Source organism: Podarcis melisellensis (genome assembly GCF_964234715.1).
Source record: "Podarcis melisellensis genome assembly, chromosome: 16".
Lineage (NCBI taxonomy): Eukaryota > Metazoa > Chordata > Lepidosauria > Squamata > Lacertidae > Podarcis > Podarcis melisellensis.
Window position 1 is genome coordinate 2,933,206 of NC_138533.1, and position 18,398 is coordinate 2,951,603.

Consider the following 18,398-nt stretch of genomic DNA (forward strand, 5'->3'; position numbering starts at 1 on the left):
TCAGTGGTGGTGCCCGCCCTGTGGAACAACTTCCCACCAGGTGCCTGTTGTTGATAAGCAGTATCCAGTGCACAGCGGAATGATGAGAAGTATGAGCCAACATGCTCTATACTACTTTATTTACAGTTCAAAGCTGGTAAGTTACAGAAAAACATTTTCCCTCTGCCGGAGCAGAGAAAGCGTCATCTCTCCTCTGAAGCACGGAGAGAATCACTCACTGAAACTGCAAAGAGCAGGGAAAAACAGGAAACCAGTATACGTCACATCCAGTCTCCCGTTCCCGTGGGAAAACCTCCAACAGTACAGACTCTGTGGAATGTAAACAACCTGTCTCATGACAAGCACTTCGCTGCACAGAGAAGAAAGCAGAAACCAACATCCTCCCCCTTTCTGTGAACATCACTGGGCAGCGTGTTCGTACAATATCAGTACAAACCCAACTTCTGCACATAGGTACAGTGTTGATCCCTTGATACAATCTTGGACAATACATCAGCAGGAATTTCATTACCTGGCATATAGGACACCGTTACGAGTCCCTTCTGAATACGTTCCCTAGCATGTTGCACCTTCAATTGCAAGTGCTTCGTGCTTTGCTTACAACCTTCAGAATTCAGCAAAGCCAAACATGCTTTGTTGTCCTGGTAAACCTGGATTGGACATTTGACAGGAATTTTCATGTCTTTGCACAATTGTAACAACCATTCACAATCTTTAAGTGAATAAGACAGTGCATTCAGTTCAGCTTCACAAGTACTTAAGCTAACTGTTGTTTGCTTCTTGCATGACCAATCAAATAGACCCTGATTGTACTTATAGCAAACTCCAGACGTACTTTTCCTGTCTCTAGTGTCACTTCCAAAACTTGCATCTGCAAATATCTCAAGACCACCAGACTTCTGATTGTTAAATCTCAGTCTGTAATGCATAGTGCCTTTCAAATACCGCGCTATGCGTTTCAGAGCTTTCCAATCCTTAACAGTAGGATTGTTGACTTGTCTGCTTAGCAAATTACAGCTTACAGCAATGTCTGGTCTTGAACATCTGGCAATGAAGTTTAGCTTGCCTAGCACACTTCTGTACAGTGTAGTGTCAGAAAATGCTTCTTCAGTGTCATCTACCTGATAACCTGTTGTCATCGGAGTGTCTACAGGGTTAGCATCCATCAGGTTTAGCTTGCTTAACACATCAGCAATTTTCCGTGACTGGTGTACTAGAATGTTACCATCTTGATCTCTCTCTATTTCCAGAGATAGGTAGTTGTTTACCTCACCAAGATCTTTCATGTCAAAGTGCTCTTTGAGTTGAGCTAGGGCGTTATTGTACATTGTGACATCTTTCCAAAAGAATAAAAGATCATCAACATAAAACAAACAATACAGTTTCTTTTGCCCCTCCTCTTTGACAAATACACATGGATCAGATTTCCCTTGCTTAAAACCTAGAGAAAACAATACTTCAGTGAGTTTTGTGTGCCAACACCGTGCACTTTGTTTGAGACCATAAATCGACTTTTTCAGAGCACAAACAAATCCCTGTTTTACCTGTACGCCATCAGGTGGAAGCATATAAAGTGATTCATTTAGAGATCCGTACAGAAAAGCTGTATTTACATCATGGTGACTAATGTGTAGATTTTCTTCTGCAGCTAGCTTGAGCATAAGCCTAATGCTCTCATACCTCACTGTAGGTGAGTAGGTTTCGTGATAGTCTTCACCTGGTACTTGTGCAAATCCTCTGGCTACCAATCTGGCTTTGTGTCTGACTATCTTGCCATTTTGATCAGTCTTCGCTTTGAAGACCCATTTGCTTCCAAGCAGTTTCATTCCTGGAACTACTGGAACTAGGTCCCATGTTTTGTTCCTTTCCAAGGAATCAAGCTCAGCCTTCATGGCATTTAACCATGGCTCAGCTTCCTTTGCATCCAAATCCTGGATTTCTTGGAAACTTGAAGGTTCAAAAACCTTCTTGGAGCTTTTAACAGCTGTTACTGCTATCTTAGCAAACTCATCAGCAAATCTCTTTGGAGGTCTGCCTTTTGTGGCTCTCTGTGACCTGCGAATTAGCCTTAAGTCTTCAACACTCTCCTCTTCCTTCTTAGGAGAAAAGTGACCTATTGTGAACAATGGTTCCTCCAATTCTTGATCAGAGCTTTCAGAGGGTCGCATAGAGGCTTTCGCACTCTTGAAATCCTCTGAATCATCTGATTCAGTTTCAGACTCAGAATCAGAACCTTCATCAGTGGGTGTGGGTTGTTGTGATTGCTTTTGACTATCCTCAGTCTCATCACTGTCATCAGGATAACATTGGAAAATTCCCACATTCTCCCCCCACTTGGCATTGTACTCAACACTTCTTGTGAGCTTAATTTCCTTAGAGTCAGTCATCATTATTCTGTAAGACCCTTTCTGATAACCTAGAAAGATACCATGCAATCCACGCTTGTCTAACTTGGAGTTTTGTGGTGAGTGGACCCACATGTCCGAACCAAAAATTTTCATGTGTTTGATGTATGGCTTCTTGCCAAACATCTTCTCATAGGGGGTACAACCAATCGCTGAAGATAACCTGCGATTATAACTGTAAGTGAAACATGAGAGAGCTTCGGCCCAATAACTCTCTGGAAGATTTGCATCATGCAGCAAGGTTTTTAACCCTTGAAGCAATGTTTGATTTGCTCGTTCCGCAAGTCCATTCTGCCATGGCGAGCGAGGACTAGACAAATCGTGTTGAATTCCTTTCTCAGCCAGAAAAGCTTCAAACTGCTGAGAAGTGAACTCTCCCCCCCGGTCGGTGAAAAGAATCTTAATCTTCTTACCATGCACATTTCCCAACCAAGCACAGAATTCCTTGAACCTAGGAAAAGCCTCTGATTTCTGCTTGAGATTGTACACAAAAATATACCTGGAAAATGCATCAACAAGAACCATGAAGTACCTATTCCCACCCAAAGAGGGCGCTAGTGGTCCAACCAAATCAGCATGAATAATTTGGTATGGTTCTGTAGCTTGCCTACTAGACACCTTACCTTTCGCAGCCATTTTCACCTTGTTTGCTGCGCATGCCTTGCACTTCATGTGGTACCTGCAGGGTTTAATAGTCATACCTTCAACCAAGGCAGGCATTTTAGATACTGCCTCAAAATGCAAATGTCCAAATTTCCTGTGAAAGTCGTGAATACATTCTGCATGCAAACTTTTGTTAGAACCTGCAATGCAACAAGTGTCATCCTGCACAACATCATCATAATACAAAAGAAACAAACGATCAACAAATTCAGCATACAATTGATAATCATTTTTCTTGGTGATGATGCACTTATTGTTCGTAAAGGAAACGTCTATTTTCCGCTCCATCAGCTGTCCAACGCTAAGCAGATTATGTTTCGCGTCCGGCACATAAAGCACATCCTGTATCGATAAGTCCAAACTGTGAAGAACAACAGTTCCGTAGCCTTTTACTGGGGATAGTGTGGTCATCCGCCTGGTGAATCGCACCTTCCTGCGGTGTAAAAGACACGAACAGTCGCTTATCGTTGCACATGTGATGCGTTGCAGCTGAATCAACAACGAAGAAAGATCTAGACGTCTTCTGGACCTCTGCAACCTCTGCAACCTTTGGAGCGAAGCGTGAGACCATTGCCTTGTGCTGCGTTGTCCTGGACACCGGACCTTTGCCTTTGCTCTGGCCTTTTCCATGCGATGAGCTTTCGCTGCGCTGCTCTGTCTTGGCCCTGGGATATTTGCATTCCCTCTTCATATGGCCTAGACGTCCACACGAGTAGCATTTCACTGCCTCCAAAGCTTTGGCGCCATCTGGTGGTTCCACTGCACTATGGGATGACGTCTGTGAAGACTCCCCATTTCCCATGCAGCCAGCACCCCGCCGATCTGCTTCAGTCTGAATCATGGCAGTATCACAAGCTACTGTGAGTTGAGCATTTGGCTGATCAGTGGTATCAAATTCCCCACTTGCTTCATCCAGCCTTCTGCAGCTAGCCATCATGACCTTTGGCATTTGCCTCCTGCATCATCACTGCTGCTTTAAATCAAGCTGCTGTATACATGCTGCTTCTGTGTACAGCTGCTTCAATCCAAAGGCAATTTCAAAACAGCCTCTGCCTTTGAGCCTGCGCCGCTCTTCTGTATGCTGCGTTGCTTATCTGCAGCTGTTTCAAACTGCATTCCAAAAGCAAGCTCAAAAGTGATAGTCCCCAAGTGCTTTCTCAATGTTGCCCTTTAATTTTTGCTGCGTCACATTTGCAGCTGCTTTGAAACAACAGCACTTTTAAAAGTTACTTTCACTTTCCCAGCATAGCGTCCCTTTGAGCCAATTGCCTGTGCCGCGGCAAAACCGGCTATTAAAAGTTCAAAGTCCAGCCATAAAGCCATTAATTAGAAGCTGGCAGGCTGCCCGGAGCTGTAGCACATACCTTCATCAATCATTTTGACGCGCAGAGCAGATACCGTGCGTTCCGTCTCTCTGCTGCTTTCCGATGCTTTGCCGGCACTTCGTCTCTGTGCACTGCATTTTTCTGGGCCCGGAACCAAATGTTGTTGATAAGCAGTATCCAGTGCACAGCGGAATGATGAGAAGTATGAGCCAACATGCTCTATACTACTTTATTTACAGTTCAAAGCTGGTAAGTTACAGAAAAACATTTTCCCTCTGCCGGAGCAGAGAAAGCGTCATCTCTCCTCTGAAGCACGGAGAGAATCACTCACTGAAACTGCAAAGAGCAGGGAAAAACAGGAAACCAGTATACGTCACATCCAGTCTCCCGTTCCCGTGGGAAAACCTCCAACAGTACAGACTCTGTGGAATGTAAACAACCTGTCTCATGACAAGCACTTCGCTGCACAGAGAAGAAAGCAGAAACCAACAGTGCCAAGGGGTTAAACAACCACAGACTTTCCAGAGACATCTAAAGGCAGCCCTGTTTAGGGAAGCTTTTAATGTTTAATAGGTTATTGTATTTTAGTGTTCTGTTGGAATCCACCCAGAGTGGCTAGGGAAACCCAAATCGCTCCCCATAACGAGGACCTGGACATTGTCTTTTATGCCACATTTAACAAACATGGCTTCTTCCCAAAGGAACCTGGGCAGTGCCGGATTTACGTATAAGCTAAACAAGCTATCGCTTAGGGCCCTAATCTCTTGCCCCCCCCATATACTTCTTAATTGCATTTCACTATTAATATACTGTATTTTTCTGTGTATAACACGCCCCTGTGTATAAGACGCTCCCTATTTGGGGGGACTCAAAATTAAGAAAATGGGGGGGTTGCCCTTGCGTATAAGACTACCCCTCCTTTTTAACATTATTTTTTAGTAAAAAAAAATATCAAAATCTAGTCTTATACACAGAAAAGTACGATACTTCTTCATTGTTGTATTTCAGTTCAACAATTACTTTGATAAAATACATATTTTGTGATGTGCAAATGGCTTTAGATACCTATTAGGTCCATCAATTTCCATATAGCATGCATTCAACACACAAAAACAGCGACAATTTGTTGTTGACAAAGGACAGCTGGACATAGAAAGAGTCCCATTACTTTCAGTAGCTCAGGAACTCATCAAACCTAAATCCGTCCCTGATCCTGGGAACTGTAGCATTTTAAGGGTGCTGAGATTGTGAGAAGATCCCCCGTCACACAGCTACAGTTCTCAAAATTTCCTAGGAAGGAAGGTTCAGTCAAGCTGCTGAGAATTGCAGCTCTGTAAGGGGAACTGGGGAGGGGTGTCTCCTGACAAATCTGAGCACCCGCAACAAACTACAGCTCCCAGGATTCTTTGGGGGCAGTCGTGGCTGCTAAAATAGTATAGCAGACGGGGCCTTATTCACACCAGCCACTCACCTTTTGTTTTCCTTGGTCGCGCCTGTCCCCAGGGAGGTCATTCTGGAGGGTCAGCCGTAGTATTTTCACACTGTCCTGGAAAAGAAGACGGCAAAGGAGACACGCTCAAGACGTTGGCTTAGCAACATTTACCAGTATTTGCAAATTGCATCCCAAAGCGATCTCTAATATAACAGCCGCAGAAAGGTTTCATTCAAGGCGCTGTCGTCGATTTCGTTCGTGGATCGCTTCCCACGAGGCACCCCAAATTTGCGGCATGATCCAAACATAATCAACCGTTATAAAGAACTGCATATGCAGTCTATAAAATATGTACCTGTATTTTTCGCTCTATAAGACGCACCAGACCACAAGACGCACCTAGTTTTTGGAGGAGGTAAACAAGAAAAAAATATTCTGAATCTCAGAAGCCAGAACAGCAAGAGGGATCGCTGTGCAGCGAAAGCAGCAATCCCTGTTGCTGTTCTGGCTTCTGGGATAGCTGCGCATCCTGCATTCGCTCCATCAGACACACACACATTTCCTCTTACTTTTTAGGAGGGAAAAAGTGAGTCTTATAGAGCAAAAAAATACGCTATATACAGGTGAAACTCAAAAAATTAGAATATCATGGGAAAGTTCTTTATTTCAGTAATTCAACTTAAAAGGCGAAACTAATATATGAGATCGACTCATGACATGCAGAGAGAGAGATGCTTCTACTTCTCAAAGGTCCAATCTTGCTCTATTTGCCATCCTGGTTTTGCGGATTTCCTTGAATATTCTAATTTTCTGAGATTGTTAATTTGGGGTTTTCATAAGCTGTACGCCATGATCATCGCAATGATAACAAATCAAGGCTTGACATATCTCGCCTTGCATGTCACAAGTCGATCTCATATATTAGTTTCACCTTTCAAGCTGGATTACGGAAATAAAGGAACTTTCCCACGATATTCACATTTTTCGAGTTTCAAGAACAAATCAAGGCTTAACATATCTCGCTTTGCATGTCACGAGTCTATCTCATATATGAATTTCACCTTTGAAGCTGAATTAGTGAAAGAAAGGAACTTTTCCACGATATTCTAATTTTTCGAGTTTCACCTGTATATCCTAAAATACAAACACGGTCTCAACATAACGGCAGTCGCTTGAAATCAACTTGGACCCATCTAAGAGAGAAGGAAACTGGGATAGAGATTTTAGAAGGCTGTCGAAAGAGAGAAGGCGCATGTCTGATACATGCAGTGGGAGGGAGTTCCGAAGGCTAGGGGTCACCACACGGGAGGCCTGGTTCTGCCATGGTGTGAAGCAGATCTCCTGATCTCAGGGCTCAGCCAAAGGCTTCATGGGATGGGTTGATTTTACAGAGGGATCTGAAGCAGGTTAAATGAAGAGCCGTCTATCAGCTGAAGAGATTTTTCCAAAAAGGCACTATTATGAACAAACCCTAGACAGCATCTTAAAAAGCAGAGACATCACCTTGCCAACAAAGGTCTGCATAGTTAAAGCTATGGTTTTCCCAGTAGTGATGTATGGAAGTGAGAGCTGGACCATAAAGGCGGCCGATCGCCAAACAATGGATGCATTTGAATTCTGGTGCTGGAGGAGACTCTGGAGAGTCCCATGGACTGCAAGAAGATCCAACCTCTCCATTCTGAAGGAAATCAGCCCTGAGTGCTCACTGGAAGGACAGATCCTGAAGCTGAGGCTCCAAGACTTTGGCCACCTCATGAGAAGAGAAGACTCCCTGGAAAAGACCCTGATGTTGGGAAAGATGGAGGGCAAAAGGAGAAGGGGATGACAGAGGACGAGATGGTGGGACAGTGTTCTCGAAGAGACCAACATGAGTCTGACCAAACTGCGGGAGGCAGTGGAAGACAGGAGGGCCTGGCGTGCTCTGGTCCAGGGGGTCACGAAGAATAAGACATGACTAAGTGACTAAACAACAACAACATGAACAAAGAACAGCTTTCGGCGACTAGCAATTCTTAGCGAACAGCCAGAGGTGGTAGAGAACAACTACTCTGCATGCAGAAGGTCCCGTTTAAACTACCCCTGTGTTCAGAACCATGAGGACTGGAGCCTTGATTTATTTTTGGAGAAGGTGGCTCAGGGGCAGAGCGGCTGTTTTGCATGCACAAGGTCCCAGCTTCCATCGCTGGCGTCTCCAGGAATGGCTGGGGAACGTCTGCTGGCCTGAAACCCTGGCAAGCAGCTGCCAGCCAGTGCAGTCTGCACTGAACTAGAGGGACCACAGGTCTGGGTCTGCAGAAGACAGCTTCCTGTAAGCCCCCCAAACCCCCCCCCCAGGCCTCAGGCTGGCTCTGCAGGAATCAATGCAAGGTTCTGCCCGGGAGACAGGCACTCATTTTTAATTCATGGGAGACAGTTGGCGCGGAGAATTCATTTCCGCCTCCCCACGCTGCGTAAAGAGCTTAACATGCAGGCTTTCCTTTTCTCCTTCTGCCCCTAGCCAAACTTGTTCAGCAACTTGTTCTCAGCCTTGTAAACAAGCGTGAAAATAGACTTATTTTAGCCACACACAGAGAAAGAGAGAGAGCGCGCCAGACATCAGGGCTCTGAGACTCGGCAAAAGCAACGCTCTTATGGTGTCTTCTCCCCCAGTAGCTGTGCACACGTCCAACAAACTCAGGGCGAATGTTTTCACGGCAAACGGCAGCCCACGGCAAGGGATGATGGGAGCAGAGTTGGAAACTCAGATCTGTATTTAGCCAAACGGCTCCTTAAACCAGGCGTACGGCCACCATAACGGAATGCCAAATGGCCATTTTGGGGCGAGACGGCTTCCAAGTCATGTTTTTCAACGTGATTTCTTGGCTCCTGAAATTCATTCCGATTGTGCAGATAAAACGTAACGGGAATAATTCTACAGGACTTGTTGTTAATGTGTGGAAACAGTCAAGATCATGGGCAGGCAACCTAAGGCCCGGGGGCCGGATCCGGCCCAATCGCCTTCTCAATCCAGCCTGCGGACGGTCCAGGAATCAGCGTGTTTTCACATGAGTAGAATGTGTCATTTTATTTAAAATGCATCTCTGGGTTGTATGTGGGGCATAGGAATTCGTTCATTTTTTCCCCCCAAAATATAGTCCGGCCCCCCACAAGGTCTGAGGGACAGTGGACCGGCCCCCTGCTGCAAAGGTTTGCTGAGCCCTGGTCAAAATCCAAGGATCCCCAGACGTGCAACTCCAGGTGGCGGGCAGGCAGGTGCCTGGTGAATTTCGAGCGCTGGATGGGAGCTGTAGTCGGAAATCACCTGAAAGGCATCATAGAAATGCGGAGTTGTACGGGACCCTGAGGGTCATTCAGTCCAATCCCAGACAATGCAGGAATCTCAAAGATTAGCCTTAGCCAGAGCCAGGGCCTTTTCAGCACTGGCTCCTGCCTGGTGGAACGCTCTGCCTCATGAGACCAGGGCCCTGCAGGATCTGATTTCTTTCCACAGGGCCTGTAAGACAGAGTTGTTCCGCCTGGCCTTTGGCTTGAAATCAACTTGATCCCCTTCCCCTCTTTCCTTTCTCCTTCTGTGATGGAACTCCTATTTGGGGACTTCCCTGGCTTTTTTTTCTGGCCCACGTAGGACCAGTCTGGATAGCTAGCCTTGGTGAAGACTTTCATCCCCCAAAAAGTTTTTGAGTTTCTGCTGAAATGAGGCTGCATTTTAATCTTGTTTTTAAGTTATTATTATTTATTATTAGATCCTACATGACAGGTGGCCTAGGCCTGGATTACTGGAGAACCACCCTACGTTCAGACACCCACTCAATGTCCTGAACGCATTTTATGAAATGGAGTGACACGGAAGGGGGTGTGCAACGGTCAATGTCACACAACACCTGACACAGGGCCTCTCTCGACAATTTTGCACGCCATCTGAGAGCACACTGTTGCTTTTCTTTCCTGCTGGTGGTCTCCTCGTGAGCAGATTGCTTGCGTGTTGTAGCTGCTGGCGCAAGCCAAGATCCTTCTGCCGTTCAGCTAATTAACACGGCGCTATCAGCACGCGGACAAGTACGGCGCAATCAGCAAAGCGTGAGCATTTGGGCAAGAGAGAGAGCATCCTGTCCAGGGAAGGAAAAGCATCCGCCAACTTCAGCACATCACACCTCTGTGGAACTGCACACACCTGTTTAGGATACCCGTGACCCCACCTGGACGCCCAGGGGGCCACAATTAGGACCGACCCACGTTCCCCGTGCTTTAATCGCCAGCAATTTGTACGTGTGCCGCCAGCCCTTGAACACCCAATTCCAGTTGAGAGGTTGGGCGTTCCAGAAGCTGCTTCGAGAGCACGTCTTTCAACATGACACAGAAACGCGGACCTTAATTACCTGGCGGGCAAAAGGCTCTGGCGAAGCCTATTAAAGTCACTGTCGTCATCTTGTTTGCAGTTTTTTAAAAAAACCAAACACCATTCCAGCACCACGTTGGCAGGCGACCAAGAGTTTGGGCCAACCTGGGGCGATTTGTGGCACAAGGGCAAGGCATCCTCCGCCCACCTCTGACATTTTGGGGCTTTCCCCCCCTTGCTCTGGGTCTGTCCCAACTCTCAATTATGACATCTAGGGCTTATGAAGCAAGAATCGGGAACAAACCAGGACAGCAACATTTTTTAGGCAAACTCAGAGCAGGATCTCCGCAATGTGTCATTCCACACCCAGGACAACCCAGCTGCTGCTCCAGAGGTGCAGGATCTGCCCTGAACAAACGCGCTCACATTTGCAAGAAGATATTTGACTTATTTTTGGGGCGGGGGGAGAATTCAGCCGGAGATAGCAAGCGGGATAGTGATTGCACCACATCTACCTTTCTCGTGTCTGGAAAGGAATTCGACCCAGAGAATACAATCAGTATTCCGCTTTCGGTTCGCTCACAATACGTTCCCCTCTGCACTGAAAAGAACTCGCCTGGCCTAACGTAAGGGCTTTATCATTTACGTAATGTAATTACGCAAGTTATGAGGTTTCGCCACGGCAGAGAGTGAGACGCACGACGTAGCTTTTGGCAGAAGGCAAACTGCAGGGGAACAGAAATGGTGCCACGTGCAACCACTACAGGGCAGAGCAGAAAATGCCTTTTTGATTCCCGAATCAAAGCCCGCAGAGCTGCAGAACCAAAACAAAAAATATAAACAGGCTCGTTCTGTTATCCAGGAGCACGCAAAACCCATAGTATGATAGTGAGCTCCAAATTCTGATCTCAGAGAATTTCAGCTTTTAAAAACACATAGATAGATAATACTTTATTCGGCTATAAGCCCACAAGGTAAAACAAATCAATAGATAAAATATCGTTTTTACAATCTAAAATATCAACAAAAATATTTCAACGCATAATCTCCTACACATTACTTACAATCTCTAGATGTACCGTGTTATGATTTATGCAACCAATGCCACGGGCCAGATTCCTAGATCATGGAAGGAGTCCATCATAATTCCTATATATAAAAAAGGACCACCAGAGGACCCAGGAAACTATCGTAACATCAGTTTAAAAACACATACATACACACAAACAAGGTTGTAGTCCTCATTATGCACAGATAAACTTGGAAGAATGCAGGTGGTGCCTGCGGGAATCACCAAAACAAAGAGGGTGGCTGGAATATCGGCCCTTGTCTGAAACAACACTTTCACCCCCCCCCCTTTTTCTCCATCTCCTTTGGGCTAATGCCTAGGTCAGAGGTTCTCAAACTTTGCTTTCCTGCCATGGGCCACATTAAAATTGCCAAGAGTCCTGCGGGGCAAACGGCATAATTATGTTTTTTCTGCCCATGGTAGCATTTGCAATTCTTTTTAACCTGCATTTTCATTGCTTCTTTTAGTTCTTACACATTGTACTCTATCATGTCACGATCTGAATTCCACAGGATTCAAGCCATAATACGGCAAGGTAAGAAACAGAAGCAGCAATAAAAATACAATTAGAAGCCAATTTGAATCTCTGCTGCTATATGAATATTTGATGGGGGGGGGGGCGTTCTCCTAACAAGCAGCCTAAACTACCACGACCAGAATTTGTTCCATGTGATATCACAGTGCTTCAAATACATAGTGTGAATGTGGCCATACACAACTCACAAATAAAAGCTGCATTTCTGCGCCTACAGTAGGCTTCCCCAACCCGGTGCCTGCAAAATGGACGCTGCTGGGACTCCAACTCCCATCATCCATTGCTGGCGCCGCCAGTGGATGATGGGAGTCGTAGTCCAACACTTCAGGGGGGGCATGATCTAGAGCAATGGTTTCTTCAACTTGGAGTTGTTGCTGAATCACAATGCCCACTAACATATGGTCGAAATTCGCTGGTGTAAACAGGGTTGATTATCTCCAAGAGATTCGACTAACTGCAGATTTTCTTCCAACGGCTGACTACCTTTTCCCTGTTTGGGTCACTGGCTCCAGTTCCTGAAATATGAGGATTTGTGGCAGAGATCTACCAGCCCCACCAAGAATTCTGAAGGCGTGGCAGGTCAACCGAAGCGGTTATTAACCTGGTCTCTATAGCAGCCATCGCCACGCAAACACAAACTACACAGGTGAGATTCTGCAATCGCCCCATATATGGTACGGGGGAGGGCAGAACTTCACAGATCGGCTGAATGTTTCAGGAAATGAGTCACTGCGTTCACCAATATCAAGGTGGGAAAGCCCCTGGGGGTATTATATATCCACACACACACACACAGAAAACCACCCCAGCAAATGCAAGTCAAGGTGTAGAAGTTAATATTTTGTTAACGGTCAATGAGCTTGCTCTATGTAAACAGCCTAAGCACGGAATTTTTCCTTCACATCCAAGGTGAATCTTATGCTTGTATATTTGGAAGCATGCCAAGAACACTTTAAGAGTCACAGTCTTTCCCCACACACACTCCTGAGAGAATCCTGGGAGTTGTAGAACTACAATTCCCAGCACCCTGAACAACCTACAGTTCCCAGGAAAAAAAAGCACAAACCCAGGTGTAAGTTCTTAGCTGCAAATTCTTCTAGGTGGCAGCCAGGATGGGAAAGGTGAAAGGAGAGCAGGCACAGAAGTGGATAATCCTGCCGCTGCGCAACAGATTCAAAACAAGACAGTCCCTCCCTCAATATTTTTATTTTAAAAAAAAGACACACAAGGGAAAAGGGACAGGGAGGGAAGAGGAAAACTCAAGCTTCTATTTCTCAACAGGTGTTCCTGTAATGACCAAATGCTGGTGTAGCTCAGGGGCAGGAGGTGCCTAAGGGAACGGGGTCTCCAGAAAAGATGATGAGTCGTGCCCTATTGATTCCCATCGCTCCCACTGACGCAGCCTGATGAAATGGTTTTCCCCAATGAAATATGGGGGGAGAGGAGACTGGATGGAGCTGGTCTGCCACAGCAGAGGCAATGGAGGGAGTTCTGCTTCACAGATGTAGTCCAAAACCTGTGGACCAGGTTGGGGGACGTTGCTCTGGCCAGTCGGTCAATTTTCTATTTTATTTCTTGGCTAGGCAAATGCCCAACCTTAAAGTACCGTATTTTTCGCCCTATAGGACGCACTTTTCCCCCTTCAAAAATGAAAGGGAAATGTGTGTGCGTCCTATGGGGCAAATGCAGGCTTTCGGTGAAGCCTGGAGAGCGAGAGGGGTCGGTGCGCACCGACCCCTCTCGCTCTCCAGGCTTCAGGAGAGCCCCAGTGCCAGCCCCACAAGGTCGGGGGACAGAGGGAGGCGGAACGCCGCCATCCCGCTGTCTCCCGAAATGGTTTGGAGGCTGACGGCGGGGAGAAGAGCGCTTCTCCCCGCTGCCGGCCCCACAAGCGCCTGGGGGGAAAATAATTATTTATTTATTTATTTCCCAAAAAAAAAACTTGGTGCGTCCTATAGGCCGGTGTGTCCTATGGGGCGAAAAATACGGTAATTAACTCTAACCAACTGCATCCCATTTCAGCAGTCATGCAAACATTGGCAGTTGCTGGAGATCTGTACTGTCTGTGGACTCGAGACTCTGAAAAACAACCCCTTAGCCTTTTTGCACAAAGAGGCATCGCAAAATCAATTTTGCAACTGAAAAGAGCATCTAGCACAGCACTAATTACATCTAGCAGGGGCTACGGGTGGGTGGTCTTCGTCACAGCGGCACGCAGATTTCCCCAGGTTTTCAGAGCATCAGTTTCCAATGTATCTCCATTCACCTTTGCTGTCCACCGCTCAGCCAGATTCCTCTTTTAAAACCTCAAAAGGCATTATGTGCTGTGTCAGAAGAGCTGTGACACGCATCTGGATCCGTCACTTCAAGCCGAGACGCGATCAGCTGAACGAAATTGCAGCTAAGCCTCGCGGCTCTCTCCTGAGAAATAAATGACTGAACGAGCAACACGCCGCAATTTAAGTCCCAGGAGATGTCTTGATTACGCAAATGCGATTTTCCCGAGTCCCCGGCACAATTACCCACTCGGCAAGGGGCATGTTAAATGTTGCAGAAAAATTACAGTCCCATTTTCCACGCCGGGTTATAATTATCTTTACATTCCTCACTCTATCAGAACCCATTTGCGAGCGGCGTTTATGAGAAAACATGAGGTCAGAGCGATAGGTATTTTTCAAGACACTAATGAGCAAGAAACACATAACCAAACCCCTATTTGTAGTTTTCCCCCAAGGTTAAGAGGAATCGATGCCTTAAAACAGCCGTTGGGATGGTCACTTACGCTGAGTAGATGCTGCCTACAGGTAACGAGTCTTACTCATTTTTTGAAAACCACTTGGAGGCTTTTTACAATCAAGGTTTGTATAAATTTCATTAAATAAATAAACGTATTTACTTCTTCTCTAAGACAGGAACTAATAACAGGGTGGTAATGGGAGGGCAGTGTCTTAACTGCGGTGGCTCCCTGGGGGGAGAAGGAGCAGTCAGGTGTAGAATGAGAGTCAGACTAGGTTCAGAGTTCAAATCTCAACTCAAGTCACAAAGCTCAATGGATCAGGGTGATTAGGCTGAGAGAGAAGGATTGGCCTACATTTACCATATTTTTCCATCTATAAGATGCCCCCATGTATAAGATGCCCCCACTTTTGGGGGGGGTGTATCAGTGTATAAGACGCCCCCTAATTTTTGACATTGTTTTCTAGTGAAAAAACCTAGTCTTATACACGGAAAAATACGGTAATTAAGTGGAGATTTTGATGCAGGTGATCTTTTCCAACGCTCATCAATTAAAAAGGCACTAATTGACATATTTTAGCCAATGTGGTGCACTGCTGTATTCTGGTCATCAAGACCCGGGTTCCAAATTCTACTGTGTGAACCTTAAGTCGGTCACACAGTCCTACCTCACAGGGATGTTGGTAGGATAAGATGAGACCACGTATGCAGCCTTGGGAAAACTGGAGGAAGGACAGGTTAAATAAAAATTAAAAATAACAGCCGCCACCTGATAAGATGTGAACAGAAGAAAAAGTTCAGTGGCCTCCTTTACACGGCTGTTGCAAAAAGCCTTCACATTTTCTCTTCAGCAGGGCTTAGAGCCCAGCCAGAAGTCTTTCCCACAACACTCCGACTTGAGGTGGGTTAACTGGAGATACTGGGCATTGAACTTGGGAAGAGAGGCAAGTTACTAGTCCTCAGTGTGCTTAATCACCAGTATCCACCCAGGTAGGATATTAGCCACAAAATTCCTCTGGGTTTGTTGTTGTTGCTGCTGTTGTGTCATCAACCTACCTCACAAACTTCCGACTCCCAAACGCAAGCACATTATGTATTTGATAATAACTAACTCCCAACTGCAAGCATGTTACGTATTTGGTAATAACTAACATTTATATAGGAGTCCAGCTAGCCAGGCTCTTGTGATCCAGGATGTAATTGCAGAAAGGCCACAGGCACCTAGTGGACAGCGCCTGTGATGTCACCGCTAAGGCACCCTCGGTTGCTAGAACATGGATACATTCACACAGTAACCACAAAACTGGCTCATCCCAAAACAAGAGATAGGGAAAGGTAAAGGGACCCCTGACCATTAGGTCCAGTCGTGGACAACTCTGGGGTTGTGGTGCTCATCTCGCTTTACTGGCTGAGTGAGCCGGCGTACAGCTTCCGGGTCATGTGGCCAGCAGGACTAAGCCGCTTCTGGTGAAACCAGAGCAGCGCACAGAAACGCCGTTTACCTTCCCGCCAGAGTGGTACCTATTTATCTACTTGCACTTTGGTGTGCTTTCGAACTGCTAAGTTGGCGGACGCAGGGACTGAGCAACGGGAGCTCACCCTGTTGCGGGGATTCGAACCGCCGACCTTCTGATCGGCAAGTCCAAGAGGCTCTGTGGTTTAACAGACAGCGCCATCTTATAACAGGTTTGGGATGGGCTTAGCACACAACTGATGAAAATAAGAATTGTCAAAACAGTCACTTTCCTCAAGAACTCAAGCTGGGGACGGGTGGGAGAAGAGGTTTATAAATCCACCCTTAAGAGACAAGGAATGCTATTGTTATGACCCTGCCTAGGAATTTTAAAATACCTCATTGGAGTCCTGAGATGCCACGGCTGTGGTTTACGCCTTAATCCTTTCTTGTAGGAGAGGGGGCATTTGCAAGACTGTTAACTCGGGAAAGCTTGCAGTGACAAAATTCAGGGCCTACGGTTCTTTACCGCCATTTAAAATTCAGCGTGATGTGGCAGTAAACTGATTTTTTAAAAGCCAGAGTTTTCTAACGCAAGGCATTGCAATGTAAACAGAATGATGGAAATCAAGACGTAAGCGCCAGAATTTATGACCAGGAAAACTAGCACACACAAAAACCCCACACCTGCACGCAACCCATTTCTTGCAAACTAAATTTTTTAATAAAGATACGGTTTTCCAAATGAAATCTGAGTCACAAAGATGCCATTTCAGAAGTCTGTGATAAGCCAGAAGTTCACATTCATAACCCTGCCTAATAAGAACAGAGGGTCACAGTAGATCAAAAAACAGGTACCGTATTTTTCGCTCTATGAGACGCATCAGACCACAGACGCACCTAGTTTTTGGAGAAGGAAAACAAGGAAAAAAACATTCTGAATCTCAGAAGCCAGAACAGCAAGAGGGATCGCTGCACAGTGAAAGCAGCGCTCCCTCTTGCTGTTCTGGCTTCTGGGATAGCTGCGCAGCCTGCATTCGCTCCATAAGACACACACACATTTCCCCTTACTATTTAGGAGGGAAAAAGTGAGTCTTATAGAGCAAAAAATACGGTAACTTTCCTTCTCAATGATCACACAATATATCCCTGGCAAAACACCTTTCTTTTCTTTTTTTAGGAGTGGGCAGGGAACAACCACCTTGGGGCAGGGAGATTTGAGCTGCATCCTAGCTATGCATTCCAGTTGCTTATTTACATTATTTAAAACCAGCATAAAACAGAAAAAGACAACTGTATTTTTAAAAGGCAGGATTAAAACATCCCACCCAATCAAGGAGCCTACAGGTAACTGAAAGCCGAAGGCCTTGCAGAAAGGAAAAAGGTTTTCCTAAAGGTGAGCAATGATGGGGATCAGGTGAGCATCCCTGTTTCTAACAAGAAGAGATGGGTTCCCCCTTTGACCTTTTATTACTCTCTCAGCATATATATATATATATATATATATATATATATATATATATATATACACACACACACATACACATGCTAAAATCCACTCAGAAGCCTTCCTCCTTCGGCTTAAAATTAAGTTTTGTACACCAGCCAACTGACCACTTAAATGCTGTCAATTCGCCAGCAGTCAAATATTCTATGAGGCTTGACAAAGTGGACGGCTGTCTACTTAGCAAAAACAGCCTTTGTTTCAAGTTTGGCTTTAAAAAAAAAAAAGCTTGCTGTTACGTTATTTGGCTTAATATCCTTCCTTAAAAAATGGACTTGAAGCAGATTCTGTGTTCCAGGATTAAATAAAAAGCGCGTGTCATGATCTGTTTATTTATTGGGAGCCTTAGGGAGCATTGTGCAAAGCTGGAACATTAAATAAAAAGGAGCTTCTAAACCAGAGTTAGCTACCGTACTTTGTTTTTGTGTTCCGCCTACCTGCTAAGCCTGCTGATTATTTAAACTTTAAATGATTAAAATCACATTTCTGTTCCAACACAAATAAATTGCAAAATGCTTCACTGTTACTTGACTGGTCAACTGGATAAATCTTTCTTTTTTGCTGGGTCAAATGCCCAAATTTTTATCCAAGCGACAGCTACTCATTAAAGAAAGGGGGGGAAACTCTCCTTGTTGTTGTTTTACTTTTTTTAAAATGCCAAGACCCAAACAAGGAATGAGCAGTAAATTAAGCCAAGGACAAGGCTGGGAAGGAGAAACTCATTATCTTGGCCTTTTAAGGTGAAGGATGTGATTTGCAAGACGGTCAAAAGTTCATGCTTTGATTCAGCAATTTCAAGAATTTGGGTGGGCAGAGGAATTTGCAAAACCAGATAAGAAAACAGCAGAGAAAGAACAAGATAAGGAAGAAGAGAGAGAGACAATTCAGGTGAACTACAATACCCTACCTATCTCTCTAAGGAGAGTAAACACAGGTAAAT

General features: G+C 45.4%; 1 protein-coding gene across 3 annotated transcripts in view; it reads right to left on the bottom strand.

Moving 5' to 3' along the window:
• Positions 1 to 18,398, bottom strand: part of TUFT1 (tuftelin 1) — a 59,156-nt gene that overhangs the window by 22,605 nt on the left and 18,153 nt on the right. For all 3 annotated transcript variants that reach the window (XM_081891777.1, XM_081891776.1, XM_081891778.1), the window contains exon 2: positions 5,865 to 5,939. In XM_081891777.1, the coding sequence (XP_081747903.1) occupies positions 5,865 to 5,939 (75 nt within the window). The remainder of the gene's footprint in view (positions 1 to 5,864; positions 5,940 to 18,398) is intronic.